The 26,950-nt window shown below is 45.0% G+C and overlaps 2 protein-coding genes across 6 annotated transcripts in view; one reads left to right on the top strand and one right to left on the bottom strand.

Moving 5' to 3' along the window:
* Window positions 1–26,950, top strand: part of LRFN2 (leucine rich repeat and fibronectin type III domain containing 2) — a 246,604-nt gene that overhangs the window by 85,043 nt on the left and 134,611 nt on the right. The window lies entirely within an intron of this gene.
* On the bottom strand, window positions 12,401–15,946 carry LOC128411014 (uncharacterized protein K02A2.6-like; the record flags this gene model as incomplete). The annotated part of the gene is made up of 2 exons (XM_053382944.1): window positions 12,401–12,709; window positions 13,331–15,946. Coding segments are annotated over 2 exons (2,925 nt in total), but the record flags the coding sequence as incomplete, so codon positions are not given.

The raw sequence follows: 26,950 nt of genomic DNA, 5'->3' as shown, positions 1-26,950 counted from the left end.
ATCGCTCCATGGAAAGTCCTTGCAGTAATTTCTATGGAAGAAAGGTTTATGTTTTCTCTGTTTAGGCCCATGCCGACACAAACCGTTACTTCATTTTAATAAGCAGGAACATAGAAAGCTGCCTTATACCAAGAGCAAATCCACACTATACATTTAAAGCAGTATCACATCAGTTTAAACAGTCAGGACTTCCTCCAAGGAATCATGGGAATTCTAGTTCGTTAAGCTGATTAGGAGACTCATATTCTCATCAGTCCCTAGACTTCCCTGGGAAGAGGAATTGGTTGTTAAACCACTCTGGGAATAGCATGGGGAATTTGGACAGTTCTTCAAATGTTGAACCTCTGCAAATATTTTCGCTTTGGCAATGTGAGCAAAAGAAAGCCACATTCTGTGCTGGAAATGCAGTAGAGTCCATTCTGAAAATGAGAAAGTTGTGGAAATGGGAAGTGTCTCAATAGATGTTGTTGATGAAGGCTGATGAGTTGAGATTGGTGTGCCCATTGAGAGCACATTAGTGGTGCTCTTGATAACTACTCTTAACTGCGCAAGTAAGAAATGTTCTTGCAATTTTAAACCAACTAATTTTTCAGCAGGAGCCTACGCATAGCCAAGGCTCTTTTGTGATATGATTATAGACACATGGTGCAGAGAGACTAGCATTCATGGGTGCAAAAGGAGGATTTAGATAGTATAAGGCTTCATCCTTTCCCGGTCAGGTTTGATGATGGATGAACAAGGACTTGGGCCAGCCAAAACTGCATTATTTTTAAAAGGGGCAGTAGCTCAATGGTGTGCTCATACTTTGCAATGCAATTTTCATCTGAGATCCTTCTTTCTGTGCCCCCTCCATGAGAGGTCCAGGGGGTGGCAACATGAAAATTGTTGTTGTTGTTGTTTTTAATGTGGCGGCTTCCTGTTTGTTGAATGCTCCTCCAGGGAGGCTTGCCTGGTGCTTTCATTACATATATTCAGGTGCCAGGCAAAAATGTTTCACTTTAACCATTCTATGTCCTTTTAAATATGTTTGTGGAAGCGGAGCTAATAATAGCACAACAGGAAACCCCTTGCAGACTGGATTACTGCAATGCACTCTCTGCGGGACTGTAATGGCTTTAGGGGTTGCTTGTGCGTAAATAGCCGCCACTCTGGGCTAGGTTGGCTGGTTAAACCATTTCTCGCTGGACAGCCATCCACTCCGTGGCTGTTCAGTCGCTGGCAGAATCCGTCAGTGGGCGTTTCTTAAACCTTTTCCAACATAAAAGTTGTTTGACGCCCAGTCTCCTCCTACTCTCCCTGCGTGGAAGTCTTCTGCGCAGGGAGGGCATGGGTCGCGGAGGGCCTGTGCTCTCCCCGCTGGTGTCCAGTGAAGAGTCCCGGAGCCTGCTCTCTGCTTCCCCCATTGGCCCCCCTCTATCCCTGGTGTAGCGCTGATTTTCTTCCCCAACAGGAGACTTGCCTCTCTCCCTGCTTGGCCCCTCTCCAGCATCGTTGTGGGGCCTCGCCTCCTCCTCTAGTTCCGATGGCAGTTCCCTGACAGGGACTGCCCTTGAAGATGACTCAGAAACATCAAAAGTTCTAAAATGAGGAACAAAACAATATAAAAGAAATGATAAAAATTCAGTTGAAACGTCAATAATAAAACAATAGTAAGCAATAAAATAAATATGACCTCCAAAACAATATAGGTAGGCTTTCATCATGAAGCAAAATCCCATTGAGATTGGAGCCATGCATTCTTCTAAGCCAAGGGAGTTCCAGAACCTGGGTGCCACAACAGAGAAAGACCTGCTTTGGTTCCACAGACCATGAACTTCATGCCCCCTTCTTTTTCTACACATCTACAGCAAACCTAAATAAATCTTAAAAAGATCACTTATCATACACATTGTAGTGGCACCTGGTATGCATATTGATCTCTTTTCTTGTTAAATATAACTCAGTCCTGTATGGAAGTCAGTGGATTCTCATATTGTCACCAACAGTTAATAACCACTTAAGTCTACAACATGAGATTTGGGTGTTGTATTGGTCTTTTATGACCTTTTCCAAATGCCAGGGTTAAATTTTATGATTCATAGATTGTTCATTTTCTAATCCTGCTCCAATAAAAATAAAAAGAGCACTAGGCTATATTTAATCATTCCTAATCTTGTTAGCACACAATGTTATTGTGTAGTGCAGTGTACACTGCCATTGCTTAATATAAGAATGCTAGCAGTGAAACAGTGTCTTTCTAACATGGGTCGTTGGTTTAGTTATAATGTTTCTTAATTTTAACACAAATTCTGACAGTGTAACTGCAATCAATGACATCCTGAATAAAAGAAAATAGGGTGTTCTTCTTAGTGGTCACTTCTGAGACTATGGGATAATAAGAATGAATTGAGACCAGAACCTTCACTGTACAATGCATTTTATGTGCTATTATGAGCCTCATTAATAAGAAAAGGGAGATAATTAAATTTAGCAAAATTGAAGGGATGAATAGAAATAATGCAGTAATACAATATGATGTGATTGAAAAGAGGACTTGTAATAGAAGGCTGAGATATCAGTATAATGCATTGGGGGCATAGCAGATGGAGAGGAAATAAGTTGCATAACAAAACAAGGTTAGGCATTGATAAATGAGCAGAATAAAGGAAAAGTTATAACTTTATGTTAGATGTTGTTGGAAGTGACCAGTAAGCAATGAGATGATTATTGTAACAAATGGAACATAGATTTGAATAAGGTTATAAATGTGGAAGTGTGGAAATATTATTGTAATATCAGATAGAGATTACCCCCTCTGTAAATTGTACAAAAAATCATTTCAAATATCAATGTGGTATTTGACAGCTTAGTGATTGGGCAGGGGCATCTGTCATCTTGTTGTTGAAAATCTGGATGTGAGAATCTAGATAGGATGCATTTGTCGTGGAAGCACCCAGAAATCCAAAAGTTTTGGAAGGAAGTGGTGAAAAGGAATTTGAGAAAGATGCAAATTACATATGAACCTTTGGTACTGCTACCTTGTTTCTTTCAAAAGTGTTTCCTTACATTACGGCTTTTGCTCTAAAAGTCAACCTCAATTCACATCCAAGCATACAAACTGGCATGTGGAAATTTATGGTTTTGGGATCGGCTAATTCCCCCCCCCCCCCGTCTTTTAAGAAACCATCAGTACCCATTCATGGAGGAGGCAGCCATCAGTGGCTACTATGTTCTGCCACCACCGTTGGAGACAGCAATGCTTCTGAAAACCAGTTGCTGGAAACCACAGGAGGAGTTAGCTCTCTTGTGCTTGGATCCTGCTTGAGGAGTTTCCCACAAGCATCCGGTTGGCTGCTATGGGAACAGGATGCTGGAACAGATGGGCCATTGACCTGACCCAGAGGGCTATTCTTATACAGGGCTTTATTTTTCCAGCCTGAGCTCATCAGAACTCAGTTCCAGCACCTCTCAGGTGGGTGCCATTGCCATTATAAGAGAACATGGGAGGTGTTCATGGTGCGTTCTGGCACCGCTTTTCCTGGAAAAATAGAACTGCTTATGTCACATACCCATCCTTATGTGTGTACACACTCACACTGTTTTCTTCTCTACCTACATATATTGAGTTCATGAAGCGGGGGAAAGGATGGCTTGTCTACATCTCACAGAATAGACATGTTCAACCAGTCGGCCGCAATTGACAGGTAGATTCCTGGGGTGTTCCTGGTCGATCACAGGATTAAATGAAGTGGGCAAGGAATGTTTTCGCCACCCTCTGCCCAAAAAGCTCAACAACTCTGGGCAACCCAATCCACGCAAGCTCCTCCTCCCTCCAATGACAATGGCTAGATCACTTCCAGTTTTTTTATACTGGGAGTAGATCGCAGTCTCTTGGGAGTTGGACGTGCATGTCATACAAGATTACTTTTTTTTCTTTTCCTGAATGTAAGGTTCCTGAATGTTGATTATGCAGATGCACAGCTATTATACCCTCCAGTCAGCTCACCATGGTACACCACCTATATCTACCTGCCCCATTTTCTTTTTTCTTTCCTTTTTTTGTTTTTGGCACTGTTTGCTTTTAAATACAAACCAGGGTTTTTTGGGCCGTTTGTTCTTTAGCGGATCAAAAAACAATAACACACGGCGATGGAAACTGTTTGATTTATTTCTTCTCAAGTTCTCTAAATTCCCTGGACACTTACTTTTATGGATTTATTATTAACCTTTCCTGGGTACAATCGCAGAGCAAATAAGGCAAAATCCTTGGCTGCTTATTTCCAGCTACAGTTAAAAATAACCTTGACCTACCATGCGCTGCTGTGCAGCCGGCACACTTTAAAGTACCCTTTTAGAAAGCACTTTCTCTCGATACATAAAAGTGAGGGAGTTGTTGCTTTCTTGTCCCATCATTGCAGTGATGAAGGGGTGGCATGAAGGTGGTGGTTGGGGGCGATTCTTTCACAATTCTTCCTTCTCCTGCAGGTTCAACGCCTGATGGCATGTATTTAGGTGTCCATTTGTCACTGTCACCCAGATCAGCTATATTAAGGGCTGGGATATGGGTATGAATATGAGGAAGCAATTTTTTTTATTTTGTGTGTGTGTGTATGAGGGGGAATCTCAGCATAATGACATTTGCGTCCCAGCATGCCTTGCAAATGCTAAGCTCCAGCATGAGCCAAGCACTTCCCTACTCCCTCTTGGCAAGGTGTCAGAGCTGCCTCTGGCTCCTTTGATCCCCCGTTGAGAGCAAATGAAAACAGACAGCCCTTATTATCCGCCGACGATGTGGCACGGAGCGGCGAAAGCCCAGTAAGGCGAGGGTGATACAGCTGCTCCCTTTGAAAAATAAAGCCGTACCATTCAGAGGGTTATCAAGACCACAGGAAAGAAGGCAACTTTTTATCTCCCTCTCCCACTTCGCAGGCATATTAATGTGCACATATTATTACTGCAGTTTTCTTGAGGTTGGATTGAGTGAATGTGGGAGACAGCAAGAGCTAGGGCTGAAACTGTTTGAACAAGCTGGGCTGGATTGGGGGTGTGCAGGGGAAAGCCTTGCCTGACAACACAGTTCTTTGCACACCTTCACTCAAAAGTCTTGCCAGTTTCCACAAAGAACTACACCCTCTGAGATTTGAGGAAGAGGCCATAGATCAGTGACCAAGCTCATGCAACAAGGCCAGTATCTCTAGTTAAAAGATGTTCAGGTAGGACAGTGTCCAATGATCTCTACCTGACACCCTTAAAAGTCTCCACGACTTTTGCCCTACACCAGCTTTTCTCAACCTGGGGCTGGAGGGAGTTGTAGTTCAGAATATCTGGAGGGGACATGAGTGTGAGCTAGGCCAGGCCAAAGAATGGTCTGTCTCTGCTTAATAATAGATAGATAATCTCTTCCCGTGTAATAATAGATAAATATCTCTTCCCATGCAATGGCAGCCTCCTCATACATGACATCTGAAGCAGTTATATTAACAAAATAAAAAAATTCCTTCCAGTAGCGCCTTAGAGACCAGCTAAGTTTGTTATTGGTATGAGCTTTTGTGTGCATGCACACTTCTTCAGATACGTTGCCTTTTAAAATGCAAAAAAAGTGATATTGAAGCTTATCACTGGATCCTGAAATCACTACCGTGTTTGACCTTCTATCTTGTTTGACTTTAATTCCACCTCTCCTACATGCATAAAGAGGAAAGAACCAAGGGATATACTGTGGGATAAATCAGCCTTATAACCAACTTGCTTAAGTCTCATTAATGCATGAATGGGTTAAGATAATAGAGAAAGCTGAAAGGTTTACCAAATTCTTTGTTCTCTTACTTCTATCATGTGAACCCTACTAGTAAGGAGGTCTAAGAGGGATGCTACAAATTTAGACCACCTTTGTGTTTCTATACAAATAACTTAGAAACATTTACCATTTTGGAACTTAAGTTATACTGCCTGTCGTTTCTTGCTGCTGTATAGAAAACCAGATGAACCTGGTTTTTGAAGTTTGTAAGTAAACTTATAAGGGGATATATTAGTGTCTAACAGTCTATATTTCCACAGTTTACTTTGCTGCATGTTTTGTGATCTTTAATCTCTGCTGGGACTCTCTCACCAAAGAGTACTTGCCCCCCAACCTGGATCTAGGCATCCAGGGAATTCTCATTTTTATTTTTCCATATCTATTTTTTCTTTTACCAAAATACAAAAATCAATATATACAGTCTAGTGCTTGATCCTATTCAGAAATCTGTTCCAAATGCTTCATATAGCTATTCAGATCCACAGTAGATTTCAATCTTTGTTATGTTGCTGTTTGTAAATTCTGATTAGCTTGCTGGCAGAGCTAATCGAGTTCTAAGCAATCCAGCAGTCCAGGATTTGCAAAGGGTATCTTAATGGACTTAGAGCTGAGATCTTGCAAGGGGCTTTTCTTTGGTGCCTGGATATCAGTCAGCCAGTCTACTCTAGGCCTATGTGAACACAGGCATATATAAAGGCATGTATAGGCAGAATGTCTTCACTTCAGGATGACCAGATCCACACCTCCCAGAATAATGTGCAGATCAAAACATACTTCTTCTTTGAATGTTGCACACTTCTGAAAATTGTGCTACACTTTTCTTGTTACAGAAATGTAGCAAAATGTGTTACAAAACAGATATTTTAGGACAAATATATTTCTAAATGGGAGCATGGAGAAATGCAATATATATTTATATACCATATAAAATGGTATATAAAATATGTATTTAAATATGTGTGTTTTTTGGTTCAGCTTAAAAGAAAAATGACAGATTATTACAGAAACAGCATGCAGTGTATTGGAGTCAGAGAAGAGTGAATCTGTCAATTTCAGTTTTCCTCAATTTCATTTTTTTCCAGCTCTCCAAATTTCCACATCAGTTTGTGAAACCTCTCATGAAAATCCACAAGCATTTTTTGTGAATTTCTCCTACTATACATATTTTTAATGGGGGGAATTTCCCTAACATGCATATTTTTTGAAGCAATTCTCCTAGTATAATTCACTTTTGTATGTAATTTTCATGAATGCATGCATTTATATGCACACTTTACTCTAGCACGTGCATATTTGAATGCATCGTTTGGCTGGAGAACTACATTGCAAAATTCAGATCATCACGGCAAATTACCAAAAAGCAGTGTGTCCTAACAACATTTTTGCCTTTACTGCTTTCTGTAATAAATATAGTAAATCAGTGCACAGTAAAAATAGCAATGTTATAAATGCAGGTCAAGCCATGCAACAGTCTTCAAAGGGGGGGGGGGAGCAGAATCTCTAGACAATTGTGCTTTTACTAGTTCATACTTTGAAGTCACTCTGGGTGCAGTGAATTGGCAAACCAATAAAGAAGGTTGGGTCAGACAGCACTGCTCTTTGCCCTTTGATTCAGTGACGGCTTCTGTTAATGGAAGGAGAGAGGGTTGTTGCTATTGTTACTTCCCCCTTTTCATCATCCTGCAGCTCTGAGATTGCTGGTGCTTCACACATGCTTTGTACAAACCAGGAGACAGACTCCAGGAGGGCATTCAGCACTATGAAAAGTCGCATCCCCTTCCTTTCACATTAAAACATCCATGGCTACAAGTATGTCAAAAACAATGTTGCACTTTGTTATGTTTTATTTCTGTTTTATAATTTGAGTAGAATGACATCTCTGGCAGATGCTACATTTAAAAAATAATAATATTAGTAAACACATTTCAGGTTCATTTCCCCACCCCTGGGGTTTACCTGGCCTGATCCGATTGGACGAGTCAATTTTAATGTCCTGTTATAGAGAAGGATTGAAAACGAATGTGGCTGAGTTCTCCTGTGTGCCAGGATGCAGAGGCTCAGCAGAGATAAGATAACCTTGCAAATAAACAACAGATGGCCAGTGGCCTAATGCTATGCTGTAGATGAGCATGACAGGGATTTATTCTTTCAACCTGCAGAAGGAACCTTGAAGAGGCTGAAGCTGCGGGAATGGATGGGCCCACCAGCAGCCAGGCTTTTGCTACAGGAATTCAGTCAAAGCAGATACAGGGATTCAGTCAAAACAGATGGCATTAAAATGCTGCAATAGTATTATGCAGCTGTTTCCTTTCTTTCTTGGATTATGCGTGCGATTCAGAATAAATTCCCCCGAGGGAATCTTAGATCAACCATCGGTCTCAAATATGCTTCTCTCCAGAGGTTCGTTCTTTCTTTCTTTCTTTCTTTCTTTCTTTCTTTCTTTCTTTCTTTCTTTTGCCACACAGAAACACATACACACCAGTCCTGACTCCATCTTGTTGATAAATGAGGGTGTAAAGGCCATTGACTTTAATAGAGCTACTCTGGTGTAATGAGATGGGTGGACAGGATCTGTTCTTTGCAAAGAGTTTTAGGTGCAGAGACCAGACTGTGTGTTATCCATCATGCCCAATTTGAAAGCAGTAAAGTAAAATAAAAATGCTGGGTAGATATCTAAAAATGGAAGAATAAAAATGCCATCACAGGAAACAATGCCTTATTCTGAATCAGGACATTGATCCATGTATTGTTTGGACCCTTACTGAACTCTAACATATGTGGAACAGTTGTAGGAGTTGGGTATGTTTAGCCTAGAGAAGAGGAGACCGAGAGGTGATATGATCGTCATCTTCAAATATCTAAAAGGCTGTTGCATGGAAGATGGAGCAAGCTTGTTTTCAAGCTTGGAGACTAGAACCCAAACCAATGGATTCAAGTTACAAGAAAAGTGATTCTGACTAAATATAAGGAAGAACATTATGAAAGTAAGAGCTGTTCAACAGTGGGATGGACTCCCTCAGAAGGTGGGGGACTTTCCTTCTTCGAAGGTTTTGAAGCAGAGGTTGGGTGTTCATGAATGCTTTAGTTGATATTCCTACTTTTGAGGGGGTTGGAAGCAGCAGGAATATTTTGGGCATCACATGGCAGGACAGAGTCTCAAACAAAGATGTGCTCTCCCATACCCACATTCCCAGCTTGTTCACATGCCTGTCTCAGCAATGTCTGTGCTAGCTTAGTCATGTCCACAGAATGGAAGATGGCAGGATCCCCAAGCATGTGTTCTATGGGGATCTATCTTCAGGCACTAGGCCCATTGGCAGACAAATTCTGTGTTTAAAAGATGTCTGCAAACAAGACATGAATGCTGGCAACATCAACCTCATTGTGTGGGAATCCCTTGCAGACAGGGGTGCTTGAATATAATATGGGGGGCAGATAAGCCCTGCACCACATTATCGATCAAATAATGTGGAGCACACACACCATCTGAATGGCAATGCCCATCAACTGGGGGGGGGCAACACCTTCATATGTTTTATGGGGGGGCAAAGGCCTCCTAGGGGTCGGCTCCTATTATTGCAGACAACCACAGTGCCTCGAAACAGACAAGCAGTGTATCCACAGCAGTGACCAGAGGAGGAATGGCCGCTGGGAGGAACATAGAAAGAAGAAACTCCATGGTGCATATGCAGCAGCGTATACAGATGATTTCATCTGCCTCAGCTGCAACAAAACATGTCTCTCCTGTATCAGTCTCTGCTTCAACAGCAGGCAATGTAACTCTCCAATGGTTTTACTTCACCCCTGAAGGTGTACTCCTGTATTGTCTCCCGAAACAGAGAGATGCCAACAACAACAACGAAAGGAGGACTAGATGTCGCTTTGGGTCCCTTCCAACTCTACAGTTCTAAAATTCTATAACCTGTGTTATACCTTTTGTCTCCCCAAACTTCCAGATATTATGCTGTCTGAGACTGGTGGAAGTTGTTATAGACTGATCGTCCTAGAGATTAACTCCTTGTTGTTTTTGTTTAATATTCAGTACTTATTTACCACAGCAAATATTTGTTGTTGTTTAGTCGTTAATTCGTGTCCGACTCTTCGTGACCCCTTGGACCAGAGCATGCCAGGCACTCCTGTCTTCCACTGCCTCCCGCAGTTTGGTCAAACTCATGTTAGTAGCTTTGAGAACACTGTCCAACCATCTCCTCCTCTGTCGTCCCCTTCTCCTTGTGCCCTCCATCTTTCCCAGCATCAGAGTCTTTTCCAGGGAGTCTTCTCTTCTCATGAGGTGGCCAAAGTATTGGAGCCTCAGCTTCAGGATCTGTCCTTCCAGTGAGCACTCAGGGCTGATTTTCTTAAGAATGGAGAGGTTTGATCTTGCAGTCCATGGGACTCTCAAGAGTCTCCTCCAGCACCATAATTCAAAAGCATCAATTTAATTTAAAGGCATCTTTTAATTTCATGACTACTGTCACCATCTGCAGTGATCATTGAGTCTAAGAAGGTAAAATCTCTCACTGCCTCCATTTCTTCCCCTTCTATTTGCCAGGAGGTGATGAGCCGAGTGGCCATGATCTTCGTTTTTTTGATGTTGAGCTTCAGACCATATTTTGTGCTCTCCTCTTTCACCCTCACTAAAAGGTTCTTTAATTCCTCCTCACTTTCTGCCATCAAGGTTGTGTCATCTGCATATCTGAGGTTGTTGATATTTCTTCCAGCAATCTTAATTCCACTTTGGGATTCATCCAGCCCAGCCTTTCGCATGATGAATTCTGCATATAAGTTAAATAAGCAGGGAGGCAATATACAGCCATGTCATACTCCTTTCCCAATTTTGAACCAATCAGTTCTTCCATACCCAGTTCTAACTGTAGCTTCTTGTCCCACATAGAGGTTTCTCTGGAGACAGATGAAGTGATCAGGCACTCCCATTTCTTTAAGAACTTGCCATAGTTTGCTGTGGTTGACACAGTCAAAGGCTTTTACAAATATAGCAAATATAAGGTTTTCTTATTAGCATGAAAAACATCTTGGCTATTCACTGATGTAGGTAACAGGAGATGCAGCTGGGAGAAAATTGTCTCTCTGCCCTGCTTTCTGTTTAGGGAGAGGGTAAGATGAATGGCTGGGTTATGCTATCTTTTCGCCTTTTGTGTATCCAGTCCAAAACCAGTTCAGGCTTGTAAATGTCAAGATGCTGGAGGGCAAAATTATGGTCCATGGAATCACATGGGAGTCAAGCTTTACCCCATTTTTGGTAAGGGAGTAAAGTGTGTGGAGCAAAGTCATTCAAGAGAAGAAAGAATAGAATTCTCAGCCCAGGAATGAAAAATAAAGCCCCCTTTTCATGAAAAGGATGTAATGAGAAAGAGAAAATTGCTTCTTTTCATTACAGCCTAAAGCTTGACCTCATGCTCTGTCTTACAATCTGCACTTCTCATTATCATCTGAAGCTATGCTTTCTATTCCTCCAGCCTTTTCTTCTCACCAAAGGAAAATAGCAAGTTGATGATGAGGATTCTGCCTTCCTAGAGACCAATCCCTGGGTCGCAGCTATTCATTCACAGTGCAGAATCCTCTAAGAGTTTTCTCCTTCTCAACATTCATGTAGCCTATTAACAGTCTCCTCTCTTGCCATGAGTAGGTGAGATATAAAGCCAGAGAGCATCTATTTCTATTTTTGAAGACATCCTGCCAACTAGACCCATAATAGTTTCAGTAAATCGAAAGAGCAAGCAAAGGGGCAAGATCATTATAGTAACAAATAATTTCCTATTTTTCTATCATCTATATCTATCTATCATCTATCTATCTTTCTATCTATTTATCTAATCTGTTGTTGTTGTTTAGTCGTTTAGTTGTGTCCGACTCTTGATGACCCCATGGACCAAACCCAGTCAGGTACTCCCATCTTTCACTGCCTCCTGCAGTTTGGTCAAATTCATGCTGATACCTTCGAGAACATTGTCCTTTGCCGTCCCCTTCTCCTTGTGCCCTCCATCTTTCCTGACATCAGGGTCTTTTCCAGGGAGTCTTCTCTTCTCATGAGGTGGCCAAAGTATTGGAGCCTCAATGAAATATACTCAGAGTCGCGAAGTGATTTCATGCTCTTTATTCAGCTCATAGTGGTGAGGAGGAATGAATGAAAGTCCCCTCAAAGTATCTGCCTTATATACATTATTTACACAATGGGCTGCACATGATTGGCTAATTCCGGAATTCTACTGTAAGCCAATCAGGTTGTGGATTCACTTCTATCTGGAGCATGATTGGGTAGTTCCTGCCAACCAATCATACTGCTGCATTGTTCTAGGACCAATCAGACTGCTGCATTCTGAATCCTATTGTTCTAGGACCAATCAGACTGCTGCCTTTTGGATCCTATTGTTCTAGGACCAATCAGACTGCTGCAGTTTGGATCCTATTCAACTCAGTACATAACACCCCTCCCCTCTAAGTTCCAGTCCTGCCCGGGAGGTCGCATTCATAGTCCTCGAGGTACGCTGGCGGCCTACGTGTGCGTTGCGGCCTGGGGTGTTCCCTGGTCCGGGGTTCAGGTTCTGGCTCGTGTTCCAAGGATGCTGGCTGTGATGGGGCTATTTGGCCTGGCGCAACCGGCTCGCTCAGTCGTGGTTCTGGTTCCGGTGTCCTTTCGGCCTCGCAGGTCCTCTCTGTATTTACTGATTCTGCCTCTCCTGCTGGCCCCTCCTGCTCTATGGGCCTCACTGCCCCTCTGTTCCCTTGGGACTCCTCTGACCTTTCCTCCTCCTGGTTTTCTCCCGGGAATCGTCGCCGTATCTGGTCGCAGTGGCGGCGCCAGCATTGCCCCCCATCTGTTAGCACCTCGTACGACACGGGGCCAGTGACCCTGGTGACTGTGGCGGGTACCCATGCTGGGCCTGCCCCAAAATTCTTTGCGTACACTGGGTCCTGGGCCTCGAAGGTCCGGGGGTTCCTGCCTTCCCCCACCACTACCTCATCCTGAGCTCTATCGGGGTGAATGCGGTCCAATCTGATTGCAAGGCGCCGACCCATTAGTAGTTCTGCGGGGCTCCGGCCAGTTGTTGAGCTGGGGGTGCTGTGCTGTGCTAGAAGGAATGTGGCAAGGCGGTACTCCCAATCCCCTTGCGTCATGCGGCGAAGGGTGTCCTTGGTGGTCCGCACCATGCGTTCTGCTTGGCCATTGGTGGCAGGATGGAATGGCGCCGAACGGATGTGGCGGATGGCGTTCTGCGCTGTGAAGGTTTGGAATTCTCCTGACGTAAATGCAGTCCCGTTGTCTGAGACGAGAGTGTCAGGGAGCCCGTGGGTTGCAAACAGCCTGCGTAGTACCCGGATGGCTGCAGACGTAGAAGTGGACGGTACCAGTGCGACTTCCAGCCATTTGGTGTAGGAGTCCACCACTATGAAGAATGTTTTCCCCTGAAAGGGGCCAGCGAAGTCCACATGCAGGCGTGACCATGGTGCTCGGGCGGACTCCCAGGACTGGACTGGGGCCCTTGGGGGATCTGGGCGGGATTCTTGGCAGGCCTGGCAGTGTTTGACCCAGGCCTCTATCTCTCCGTCGATCCCCGGCCACCACACATAACTCCTGGCAAGGGCCTTCATTCTTACTACCCCTGGGTGTGTCTCGTGTAGGGCTGTGAGGACCCTTTTGCGGAGGGGCTGGGGAACAACGACCCTGCTTCCCCATAACAGGCACCCCTTGTGGGCCGACAGTTCATGTTTGCGGGTTGTGTAGCCGGCGAATTCTGGCCCGGGGCTGCTGCTGGGCCATCCCCTCCACACCCAGTCCAGGACCCGGGAGATGACCCTATCTTTCTTGGAATGGTGTGCAACTTCTTGTGCCTGAATGGGGCGGTCGGGAAGCAGCTCCAGGCTCATAACCTCTTGTGCAGGTGCTGGGTCGGGGCCTGTTTCCGGTAGTGGTAGCCTGCTGAGGGCATCCGCATGGCCCATCGCCTTCCCCGGACGGTGAATCAGTGCATACTGGTAGCTGGCAAGGAAAATTGACCACCTGAGGACGCGAGGAGACAGCACTTGGGGGGTCTGCTTTTCAGGGGCAAATAAGCCAAGCAACGGCTTGTGGTCAGTCACCACGGTGAAGGGCCGCCCGTACAAGAAATCATGGAATTTTTTTACTCCCTTCACGATTGCCAGACCCTCCTTGTCGATTTGCGAGTAGTTCCGCTCGGTTGCGTTGAGTGTCTGGGAAAAGTATGCCACCGGTACCTCTCTTCCATCCGGGAGTTGGTGTCCCAGGACAGCGCCAATTCCATAGGGCGAGGCATCGCATGCTAGCACCACCGGCAGCCTCTCGTCGAAGTGTGCCAAGACCGAGTTTGAGACAAGCAAGTCCTTGACTGCCTGGAATGCGGCCTCCTGGCGCTGGCCCCACACCCAAGGGGCCCGCTTGTCCAGGAGTCTGTGTAGGGGCTCTGCTACCGCTGCCTTGTGGGGAAGGAAGGAATGGTAAAAGTTCAATAGTCCCAAGAAGGCCTGAAGTTCAGTCTTGTTCTTGGGCGCTGGGGCATCACAAATGGCCCGTACCTTGTCCCCAGTTGGGTGGACTCCTTCTGCGTCCACCATAAATCCCAGAAAGTCCACCTGAGGCACTCCTAGTAGACATTTTTCCCGCTTCACCTTGAGACCCGCCGTCTGGAAACGGTGCAGAACGGTGCGGAGGCGGTCCTCAAACTCCTCTGGTGTGGGCCCGGCAATCAACACATCATCGAAGAAGGGGGTGACGCCAGGAATCCCTTTAAGTAGAGAGTCCATTAGATTCTGGAATATGCCTGGTGCCACGCTGACACCGAATTGCAGCCGCTTTACCCTGAATGCTCCTCTGTGCGTCACAATCGTCTGTGCCTCTGCTGTGGCCTCATCTACTGGCAGCTGTTGATATGCTTGGGCCAAGTCCAGCTTGCCAAAAATTTTCGACCCAGCCAGGGTGGCAAGAACATGGCTGACCACTGGCACTGGGTATGCATGGGCCGTGAGGGCCTTGTTTATGGTACATTTGTAGTCTGCGCAGATGCGGACTGAACCATTAGGCTTGACGGGCGTGACGATTGGGGTTTCCCAGGGGGCATTAGGCACCGGCTCCAGCACTCCTTGCTCCACGAGCCGGTCCAATTCCTCGTCTATACGGGGTTTCAGGGCGAACGGGACCCGGCGGGCCTTGAGCCTGACCGGTCGTACTGCGGGGTCAAGCTGTAGAGCAATGGGGGGGCCCGTATACTGTCCCAATTTCCCATCGAAAACCCCCGGAAATTCCTTGCATATGGCGTCCACGTCCACTTGTAAGCTAGTGTGGTTCACCCCGGTGACGGCTAGCCCCAGTGGTCCAAACCATGCCAATCCCAGTAAGCTAATGTAGGGGCCCTTGACCACAAGCAAGTCCAGTTGCTGCGTCCGCCCTCGGTATTGCACCCTGAAGGTCCCCACCCCCATTGTGGGGACCTTACGTTTTTGGAAGTCCCGGAGGGTGAATGGGGCCGGCCTGAGTTTGGGACCCCCAGTAGGACACAGTTTCCTTAAGGTCCTTGCCGAGATTATGGATAGAGTTGAACCCGTGTCAAGCTCCATGCGGCATGGGGCCCCCTCTATCTGTACGTCAACATAAATTTTCTCTACGTTGGGGTGGGGCAACTGGTATACCTTGAAGTCCGTGAGCTCTGTCGAGTTGCCTTGGTGCGTTGGGCCCCGGGACCTGGGGCTCTTGGATTGGTCATCTGGTGCCTGGCGTCGGGTGGGCCGAGCCCGACACACCCGGACGATGTGTCCCAATTTTCTGCACTGCCTGCACTCTGCGTTGCGGAAACGGCAGGTCCTCCTCTCGTGACTTTCTCCACAGCTTGCGCAGTTCCCTCCTTCTCGTCGAGGCAGCTGTGGTATGTGGGCTGCTTGAGTGCGCTGCTGTACTCGGTGCACCTCCTCCCTGTCGGATCCTGAGTCGTCGGTGAGGTCTTCGTGGTGGACCCTCGGTTGGGACAGCTGGCTCGGCCGTGCCTCTTGTGTCGACCTCTCGGCAGCTTCCGTTGCCAGGGCCTCCTCCAGAGCGACCTGGAACGTTAGGTCCTTCTTAGCGTAGAGGCGTCGTTGCAGCTTCTCATCCTTCAGGCCACCGACGAGGCGGTCACGAAGCATGTTCTCCAGCTCTGAGAAGTTGCAGAACCGGGCGGCTTGGCGGAGAGAGGTCACAAACCCAGTTATGGTTTCCCCAGGGGCTTGCCGCTTTGCGTAGAAGGCATTTCGACGAGCCACCACTGAGGGCTGCGGCGAAAAGTGCCCCTTCAGCTGTTCCATTATTGTTTTGTATGGAACAGTAGCGACGTCTTCAGGCGCAAGGAGAGCCCGGGCGATTTCAAACGTCTCCTCTCCGCAGACGCTGAAGAATATCGCCCTCTTCTTGGCGTCTTCTTCGTCGGTGACCCCTTTGGCTTCTAGGAGGAAGGTGAAACGGGAGGCGTACGCTTCCCAGTCTCCAGATGCTGGGTTGAATGGCGAGAAGCTGTTGTCGGTTGCCATTCTGAGTTCCTTGTGTCCCGGAGCTGAAGCCTGGATACACGGTGCGAGGCAGCGGTGCGGCAGGTGGCGGTGCTGCGGTGCTGTGTGTGGCAGTCAGCTCAGCGGGATCCCATCCTCGTCGCCAGTGAAATATACTCAGAGTCGCGAAGTGATTTCATGCTCTTTATTCAGCTCATAGTGGTGAGGAGGAATGAATGAAAGTCCCCTCAAAGTATCTGCTTTATATACATTATTTACACAATGGGCTGCACATGATTGGCTAATTCCGGAATTCTACTGTAAGCCAATCAGGTTGTGGATTCACTTCTATCTGGAGCATGATTGGGTAGTTCCTGCCAACCAATCATACTGCTGCATTGTTCTAGGACCAATCAGACTGCTGCATTCTGAATCCTATTGTTCTAGGACCAATCAGACTGCTGCCTTTTGGATCCTATTGTTCTAGGACCAATCAGACTGCTGCAGTTTGGATCCTATTCAACTCAGTACATAACACTCAACTTCACGATCTGTCCTTCCGGTGAGCACTCAGGGCTGATTTCCTTCAGAATGGATAGGTTTGATCTTCTTACAGTCCATGGGACTCTCAAGAGTCTCATCCAGCACCATAATTCAAAAGCATCAATTTTTCAGCGATCAGCCTTCTTTATAATCCAGCTCTCATTTCCTTACATCACTACTGGGAAAACCATAGCTTTAACTATACGGACCTTTGTTGGCAAGGTGATGTCTCTACTTTTTAAGATGCTGTCTAGGTTTGTCATTGCTTTTCTCCCAAGAAGCAGGCAACTTTTAATTTCATGACTGATGCCACCATCTACAGTGATCATGGAGCCCAAGAAAGTAAAATCTCTCACTGCCTTCATTTCTTCCCCTTCTATTTGCCAGGAGGTGATGAGCCCAGTGGCCATGATCTTTGTTTTTTTGATGTTGAGCTTCAGACCATATTTTGTGCTCTCCCCTATCTAATCTACTTTTCATTTATTTTATTACATTTATACCACACCTTTCCTCCAAGGAGTTCAAGGTGATCTACATGGTTCTGCCTCTACTGATTTTATCCTAACAGCAACTCTGGTTGGTAGGTTGGGTTGAGAGGCAGTGACAGCTTCGTGGTCACCCACTGAGCTTCGTGGTTGAACCGCACTGTCCCAGATCATAGTCCAGAACTCTAATTACTGCACTACATTGACTCTCATGGTACCCTAGAGGTCTTCAAAGCAGGATCTGCCATACAAAATGCAACTGTAGCATCTCTGATGGCATCCCATCCAATTTCTGCTTCAATGCTTCCAGCCAAGGAAACCCCACCTCTTTGTGAGTTACTCTGCTCCACAGCTGAACAGCTGTTACCATGTTACAACTTTTGTCTGGATGCTTCGACAAAAACGCCTTCCCTGAAACTTCTTCCCATTGACTTTTGCCATTCGGTTGTGACCTAGAAGTAAGGAGGTACACTTCCTTCTTTGTGCGCAGTGAAAAATAAAAGCTATGCTGATAACAAAGCTTCAGAATGAGAATGCTTCGGAATACCAGTTGCTGGAAACCGCAGGAATAGAGGAGTCCTGTTGTGCTCAGGTTCTGCTTGCAGGCTTCCCATAGGCATCTAGTTGGCCACTGTGAGAACACTGGACTAGTTGGGCCATTGGCCTGATCCAGCAGGCTCATTTTATGTTCTTATGAAACTCATATGAGTCTGATTTCAGTATCCTGACTATATAGAGGACATGGGCATATTTTTAGGTCAATCATGTTACATGGTCATATATGATATTTATTACCAATTTCAATAACCACAGTAAGGTGCAAGAAGTTAAATCCTCAGCAGTAATTACCACTGTAGCGGGAAGGTAAACTGTGCTTCTGTGCACTTTGGCACTCGGCACGGTGTCCCCCTGTTAAATGTTGGATATACATTTTTCCTTTTTAATTATCCTACTGTGTTTTATGCAAATTGCTTCGGGTTTTTACATATTAAGCGGCATATAAATATTCTTAGGGACACAGGTGGCGCTGTGGGTACAAACCACAGAGCCTAGGGCTTGCCGATCGGAAGGTCGGCGGTTCAAATCCCCACAACGGGGTGAGCTCCCGTTGCTCGGTCCCTGCTCCTGCCAACCTAGCAGTTCGAAAGCACGTCAAAGTGCAAGTAGATAAATAGGTACCGCTCCGGCAGGAAGGTAAACGGCGTTTCTGTGCGCTGCTCTGGTTCACCAGAAGTGGCTTAGTCATGGTGGCCACATGACCCGGAAGCTGTACACCGGCTCCCTCGGCCAATAAAGCGAGATGAGTGCCGCAGTCCCAAAGTCGGCCACGACTGGACCTAATGGTCAGGGGTCCCTTTACCTTTACTTAAATATTCTTGATGCTGATGATCAGGCCTGGCCCTGGTGACCCAGCCTCAGATGTCACCATGCATGTATGTGGGAGATACAACAAGTGGTACCCGAGCAAGACTAATGCAATTTACTGTTCTTAGCAAGGAAAGGGAATACAATTTTGGTTCTGATTCAGGCAGCAAACTGTGTTGGGTCAGCACTGGTCCCATCTCCCTATAAGTAAATATTTCACTGGCAATTGCCAGAATACTCATGGTGAACAATCCTGCAATACCATGCACAGAGCATCTATAGCATATACTGTGTTTTATACCCTGAAGCCATCTAATTCTGGCATGCTGGAGGATCCTTTTCAAACCAAGGGTGGATGTATTCATTAAGAAATGCCATCTTTCAGATAAGGTTTTGGTGTAGATGTCAAAACAGGAATCAAATTATTAACGAGATCCTTGAAAACGCAATGCAAGTAATGACACTGATCAAAGGGAAGAAATTGGCCCGAATACCAGGAGTGGTGGGTGGAGATAATGCTGGGATTAGTATTAAATATTTACATAATGCTCTAAATTTACCTTTAGAAAATGTAGAATAAGACATGATCCTTGCGTTTAAAGAGCTTACAGTCTCTCAAAGCCTATCAAGCTATAAAACAATCTAGGAAATGAAAAAAAGGCCTCATCCATAGGAAGACAAACCAATCAAAGTGCTGGAGATAAGGAACAGTTCTGTACAGGACTGAGCCAAAATTCCTTTTTTTGAAAATGTGTTTTTTTCCACCCTCAGAAAATTATTTTTCTTGTTTAAATCTCAGTTTTTACAACCCCTTCTTACAACCCCCTCTGATGTTGCTCCCCTACCCCCCCCCAAAAAAAATTCTTTTTTTTTCAAGTGCTCCTTAACTGTTGGAGAATTACAGTTATTTTGCTGTCAGGTGAAGTATCTCAGACTGTACAACTGAGGATGTCTTCTGATTGTAGCCTTAGAGGACACTTGACATGGACTAATGGTTTCATTTATGTGCAACTATTTAGTTCTGTATTCAATTATTTATTTAATTGTTTAGCTCATTTGCTCAACACCCCCCCCATCTCCAATAATATTGATATGTAGCCCTTTTTCAGTGTTCCTAGTGCTTCCTTTGCGTTACCTCAGCAGTAATTACCACTGTAGCGGGAAGGTAAACTGCGCTTCTGTGCACTCTGGCACTCGGCACGGTGTCCCCCTGTGCCAGAAGTGGTTTAGTCATGCTGGCCACATGACTCAGAAAGCTGACTGTGGACAAGCGCCAGCTCTCTTGGCCTGAAAAGCGAGATGAGGGCCGCAACCTAATAATAATAATAATAATAATAATAATAATAATAATAATAATAATAATTTATTATTTATACCCCGCCCATCTGGCTGAGTTTCCCCAGCCACTCTGGGCGGCTCCCAATCAAGTGTTAAAAACAGTACAGCGTTAAATATTAAAAACTTCCCTGAACAGGGCTGCCTTTAGATGTCTTTTAAAGATAGGATAGCTGCTTATTTCCTTCACTTCTGAAGGGAGGGTGTTCCACAGGGTGGGTGCCACTACCAAGAAGGTCCTCTGTCTGGTTCCCTGTAACCTCACTTCTCGCAATGAGGGAACCGCCAGAAGGCCCTCGGTGCTGGATCTCAGTGTCCAGGCTGAACGATGGGGGTGGAGACGCTCCTTCAGGTATACAGGACCAAGGCCGTTTAGGGCTTTAAAAAATGGCTGTCATCATGTTCACCAGGGGGCACCTGGCTTGACAGCAGTACATGTGAAAAGGATTTCGGAGTCTTGGTGGACTACAAGCTTAACATGAGTCAATCCCAGTATGTTTCTGAGCACAATTCAAAATGTTGGTGCTGACCTTTAAAGCCCTAAATGGCCTCGGTCCAGCATATCTGAAGGAGCATCTCCACCCCCATCGTTCTACCCAGACACTGAGGTCCAGCACCGAGGGCCTTCTGGCAGTTCCCTCACTGCGAGAAGTCACATTACAAGGAACAAGGCAGAGGGCCTTCTCAGTAGTGGTACCCACCCTGTGGAATGCCCTCCCACCAGATGTCAAAGAGAAGAACAACTACCAGACTTTTAGAAGACATCTGAAAGCAGCCCTGTTTAGGGAAGCTTTTAATGTTTGACGCATTACTGCATTTTATTATTTTGTTGGAAGCTGCCCAGACTGGCTGGGGAAGCCCAGCCAGATGGGTGGGGTATAAATAATAAATTATTATTATTATTATTATTATTATTATTATTATTATTATTATTATTATTAGTCCAGGTCAAGGGAAGTAATCGTTTCACTATGTTCTGCCTTGGTTAGACCCTACCTGGAGTACTGTGTCCAGTTCCAGGCACAATTTAAGAAAATTATTGAAAAGCTGCAAAGTGCACAGAAGATGATGACCAAGATGACCAGGGACCTGGAAACCAAGCTGTATGAACAACAGAGATAGTTAAGTATATCCAGCCAGGAGAGGAGAAGACTGAGAGGTAATATGATAGCCATCTTCAAGTGTCTGAAGGGCTGTCACACGGAAGAGGGAGCAAACTTGTTTTCTGCTGCTCCAGAGGGTAGGACCTGAAACAATGGATCCAAATTATAAGGGAGGAGATTCCAACTAAACATTGGGAAGAACTTTCTGATGGTAAGAGCTGCTTGACAGTGGAATGGATCACCCCAGAAGATGGTAGACTCTCCATCAGTGGAGGTTTTTCAAGAGAGGTTGAATCGGGGATTCTTTAGCTGTGGTTCCTGCATTGCAAGGGATTCGACTAGATGAGTGTTGGGAATACCTTCCAATCCTATAGTTCTATGATTCTATGATCAATTTCCTTTGGGATTGATTGCTATGTATGTTCTACCCTTCCAGCTAAAATCCCTGGACCTTACTGGCACTGGATATTCCTTGCCAAAGAGCGGGTGCCAAGCAAGTCTGAAAAAGTTGCTAGATTTACAGCCACTTTTTGAGGTGTGATAATGTTGGAGGAAGCTAGTAAGGTTAATGAATTGCCTGCCAGCAACTTCCTCCCAGTGAACTCTTTGCAAGAAAAAGTTAACAAGAACCTTTCTAGCAAGTGCATTTTCCATATTGACACCAGCTTGTATTGTTTATTCATGCTTACTGTAGCAGGGAACACCTATTTTTCTCTGAAGAGCCTATTTATACTGCTTTCTAATTTTCCATTTCAATGACTTTATGACTTGTCCTTCAGCTTTGCTCCATTTTCTCGGCTGGAAGAGTTCTTTTTTCTTTTTCTTTTAGATGAGAGGCACAGAATGTGGCAAGCAAAGTACAATATTGATTTCTGTCCACATTATACCAGGTCAAAGGCACGATGGGTCATTGCACCTGGGCCATACAGTGGGGAAATGGGATATATTTCGACTTGCTCACATTTTCACAGGTAGAAAAGGAAACACACGGTAAGAACAACAAAGAGCCTCGTGGCACCGTAACGATTAACAGATAAATTGTGGTAAAAGCTTTCATAGACTGGAGTTCTGTTTATCAGAAGCAAAGCCTTATTTGACAGAAAATCATACAAGGATGATAGTAATGCAAAGAAAGTTTGATGGTTTGAGGAGATATATACCCAAAGGAGAGGTTTGCAGGAGTGGCGTACCCTTTTCAGGCTGGGGAGAAGCTTATAATTTTCAGTTTGGGGCAGAGATTGGTGTGTCTGTCTATTTCTGGTAGGAAGGGAAAAGGAACCAACCTAATTTACTGGTCCTGGACAGCTATCAGTAAGACTGCACACACCTCCAAGTGAAATACTGGTGCGTTCTTGGGGATGGGATGCATTCAAAATCTATATTATCAGGGGAATCCATTAAAAAACATACAGAATGAGGATTTTAGGGGATGAAATGTGTAAAAAATACAGACTTCAGAGGAAAGTGTGTACAACAGGTGTAGCCAGTGATGGCCACCAACCCGAGAGTATTAAAAGAGGGTTAGTTATGTACTAACCTGTCCTGTTCTGGGACCACATTCCCCTTCTAAATGGCATCTTCTTAATGGGAGAAGTCCAGATTTACTGGCCAGGTTGCCATAGCAAGGAAGGTTCTAACGCTTTGACACACAGAGAGGATTCAAGAAGGCTAAACATAGCTCAAGGCTGGAAGATTCAGAACAGATAGAAGAAGGTACTTCTTCACGCAGCAAACAGTTAAACTATGGAATTCACTCTCACAGCAGGCAGGGATGGCCACCAACAAAGATGGCTTCAGATTTATCACAGGCATCTGGTTGGCCACTGTGAGAGCAGGATGCTAGACTAGATGGTCCATTGGCCTGGTCCAGCAGACTGCTGTTATGTTCTTATTCTGTGGGCTACATCCCCTGTCTGCCCTAGTCAGTGTAGTCAATGGTCAGGGATGATGGACATTCAAAGCATCTGCAATAGAAGCAGATTGCCTACCCCTGTGTACGATTTAAAAGCCCCCTCCCTTGTGTTTTACTGTATTTTAATTGCCCCAAAAGGGGAGTAGAACAGGTCTTAGAGTGAGAGATCTAGCATGTGCGTGACACACCCAAATTTGTGATTCTGCTCCATGGTTTTGGCACATGCCATGATGGGCCTGATCTTCCTGAATCCCACTAACATTTCCGAGCATGTATGCTGGGTGGCTGCATCAGCCACCAGATCCAGACATATGGCAGGTCAAATCCATAAATTGTAGTCTGAGAAGTTTTAAAACCCTAATTAAACATTAGCCCTACCCCCAAACTTATTCAGAAATACGGTGGTACCTCGGGTTAAGTACTTAATTCATTCCAGAGGTCCGTACTTAACTTGAAACTGTTCTTAACCTGAAGCACCACTTTAGCTAATGGGGCCTCCTGCTGCTACCATGTCGCCGCTGCATGATTTCTGTTCTCATCCTGAAGCAAAGTTCTTAACCCTAGGTACTAATTCTGGGTTAGCAGAGTCTGTAACCTGAAGCGTCTGTAACCTGAAGCGTATGTAACCCAAGGTACCACTGTATTGATGTTGACCCAAGGCAGATCAACCTCATGCTCCCCAGATCATAGCCACTGGGGTGTGTGTGTGTGACTATGCACAGTAATAATGTGCAACCAACTTTCATTCCAGATAATATTCTGAAGTTGACCTGCCTGATGATGTTCTCTAAAAGATAAGCACAGTCCTTTACTATTTAGCAGTGAAATCAACTGTGTCATCTCTAAGAGCAGCCGAATACTGTCATATTAGCCAGGTTTGATTCTTGCAGTGCAGAGAGGGAAATGAATAGATTGCTGTACAGCTCTAGTAAATGTAGACACATCTGATGGGAACTTTGCCCACTCTTGGCTCAACATTTCATCCATAAAGAAGCAAAGATTGCTGCCAAACTGAAAATCTCCCCAAATTTTAGCAACAATATGACCTGGGAGAAGCCAGAGCTAAAAAGAGCTTGAATCAAACAAATCCCGTAGCCTCCTGATATACCAGCTGTGACCAAGGTATGCAATACTAAAACAGAAGTTCATAGCTAAAAGATGTATTTGAGGCTGATCTCCAGAAATGCTTTACATAGAAGTGTTGACTGTTTAAGCAACCCAAAGGCGTGCATGTGTGTGTGTGTGTGTGTGTGAGAGAGAGAGAGAGAGAGAGAGAGAGAGGGAGGGAGGGAGAGGAAGAGAGAGGATCTGGGGCAACAGGGAGAATCTTTCCTTTTAATAGTATTTTATATTAGTGCAGTCATCATATTAATTACTTGGAAAATTTTGTTCTAAGTAAGCCACTTGTAAGCCATGCTTTAAATTTGTACAGCAAATAGTGTGATGGGGATAATATATGATTCCACTTCAGGTAATTTGCATTCTGCTTACTTAATATTCCACTTGTAGTTTTCACTGGGGGGAAAATGCAATTTTTTGCCTTCCCCTGATCAGCTTGGTGGGCGGGAAGTGTTGCCGTTTGTGAATGGATGGTGAATTTCTGAATGTTTGGCAAGGCCTTGGTCATGCTATGAATGATGAAACATGCCTTTCATGTGTCAAATGTGTTGGCTTCCTTTGACTGTCAGAAACCTAATCGCTTGCCATTCCCCCACCCCCACCCCATGGGTGAGGGGCGGGAAAGCAAGTTTTTAAGCCTCAGGCTTTGCCTATAAAATTGTCATTCATTTATTTGTTTTTAAAAATGCGTATCTTCAAGTGATAACTTCTAAAACTGGGATGGCCAAGTGGAGGCTCCTGGGCTGCATGCCTGCCACCACCTCTACAATTTTGTGTTAAGAACATAAGGCAAGTCATGTTGGATTTGCCCAAAGGTCCGTTGCATCCAGCAGGTCCCACAAAATGGGGGCTGTACAGTGAAGGCAGTTTCTCTCTCCTCTTCAACTCTAACCCTGCAGCAGGCTGGATCTATGAAGTGACGCTTCCCCTCAGGCTAATACCAATCTGCTTATACTCCAAGGACCTCTCGCAGGGAAAATAATTGTGCCTGTGGTTAAAAATCATGGCTGTGGATACACTCACTCTTCCTCTGCAAGTTGTATTGGCTGTAGAATAAAGCCAAAGTCCTTGCCTAAATTCAATGTAGTAGAGCTTTGTTAAAATAGGCACAATTTCTCAACAGTTTTCCTGTTCTGCAAAAATAAATTGCTATTTTCTACCTCATTCTCAGGGCACTTTAGAATTTATTAAGAATTTCAGTGTGTGCTGGGTTTTGAGCTGACCTTATTGTTATGAGATGGTCAAAGATATTTTGGATGTTTTTCTGTGAGTTATGAGGCAAAAGCTGTGAGTGTACTTCAGCCCTGTCCATGCCCATATATCATGATTCAATGTCACAAACAAATGACAGTTGTGGTGTCGTGATACGTTTTTGGCTGAAGAACCCTCCACCAATCTTGCCCCATAGGTTAGAGGGTAACCAATATTTTTGAAGGCTGTTCTTGACTATGTTATGCAGTATCCATTGCCTAGCTCTCCTGCTCCTCTCAGGTATTCAAAAACCCTCCTGTGCAGTCATCTGAGCCACCCCTCACCCTTTCAGACCCATCCCAGGTGTGGTTCAAGATGTGGTCCCAGCTATGCATGTTAGGGATTTTGTTGTACTCAACACAGATGGGCCCAGGTGCAATTTCTGTACATGGTGACACGTAATTAGTCCTCCTGCGTTTGGCTCACCGAGACTCCGTCACCAATGTTTCCTTCCAGAGATTATATTTACATTTTATTCATGACTCTATCAGGATTAATTTCAGTGTTTCATGTTGCTTGTAACTTTCATGCAATATGAATGAAGCAGCAGCTGCTGCAAGCTGGCAGCCTGGGCCTTCCAAGGGCGCAACATGTCTGCATCCGCTCACCACCATCACTTCCAAAGCTGTTATTCCACGGACCACAGACTAGACCAGGGCAGATCAAAGGGAATAACTGTTGCAGCAGTAATCAAAGGTGAGGTTCCCCATTCAGGGATTCACTTGATCTTTGGCTGTCAAAAAGCCTAGTGAGAGATCCATAATTACCATTAAGTTCTGAAGATTGTAAACACTAGGGGGATGATGAGGATATATATAATGTGCTGCAGAGCACATTAAGCTTTCTCATAGCTGAGAACATCAGAGAATGGATGGAATTCACACTAGTTTTCATTTTCTCTCCCTGGACTTTCAACCAAAACAGCAGCTAGTCATGTAGTTCAGCCTACCAGGTGCTCAATATGTTCTCTTGCTTACATTTCTATGCAGCTAGGCAGGCAGGAAAACATTTTTTTTGGGGGGTATTAAGTGTTTGGTGAGCTAGAATACATGACTAGCTAGACTGCTCATGACTTGGGTTGTAAGACTGGGAAGCTTGCTTAAACAAATCTCAGGAAAGTCAGGGTGGAAACAGAAAGTACTTATTTACACAGTGTTGTGTTAAACTATGAAATCCACTCCCACAAGTTGTTAACAATGGCCACCAGCTAGGATGGAGAATTAGGCAAATTCATGGAGGTCAAAGTTATCAATGGCTGTCAGCTGTGATGGTTGTACTCTTCCTCCACTGTCAGAGACAATATGCCTCTGAATACTGGGATCATTATTACCAGGATGATTTCACCACCTCCTGCATGCACCTCCTGTATATATCACAAAACAGAAGACGCAACATGAGCCCAATACACAGTGAGTTTCCTCATCGGTCATCTATGTCACTGGTGGTCAGGATTTGTGTGCGGAATTTTGCTTCATGGTGAGAAGTGGAAAACATGTCACAGAGGTGGTGCTCCTGCAGCAAAAGTAACATACAAGGTCATACAAGGCAGCCATAATAGCTTATGAAAATA

This window comes from Podarcis raffonei, chromosome 3 (assembly GCF_027172205.1).
Source record: "Podarcis raffonei isolate rPodRaf1 chromosome 3, rPodRaf1.pri, whole genome shotgun sequence".
NCBI classification, from domain to species: Eukaryota; Metazoa; Chordata; class Lepidosauria; order Squamata; family Lacertidae; genus Podarcis; species Podarcis raffonei.
This window is presented reverse-complemented; position numbering and strand designations above follow the sequence as displayed.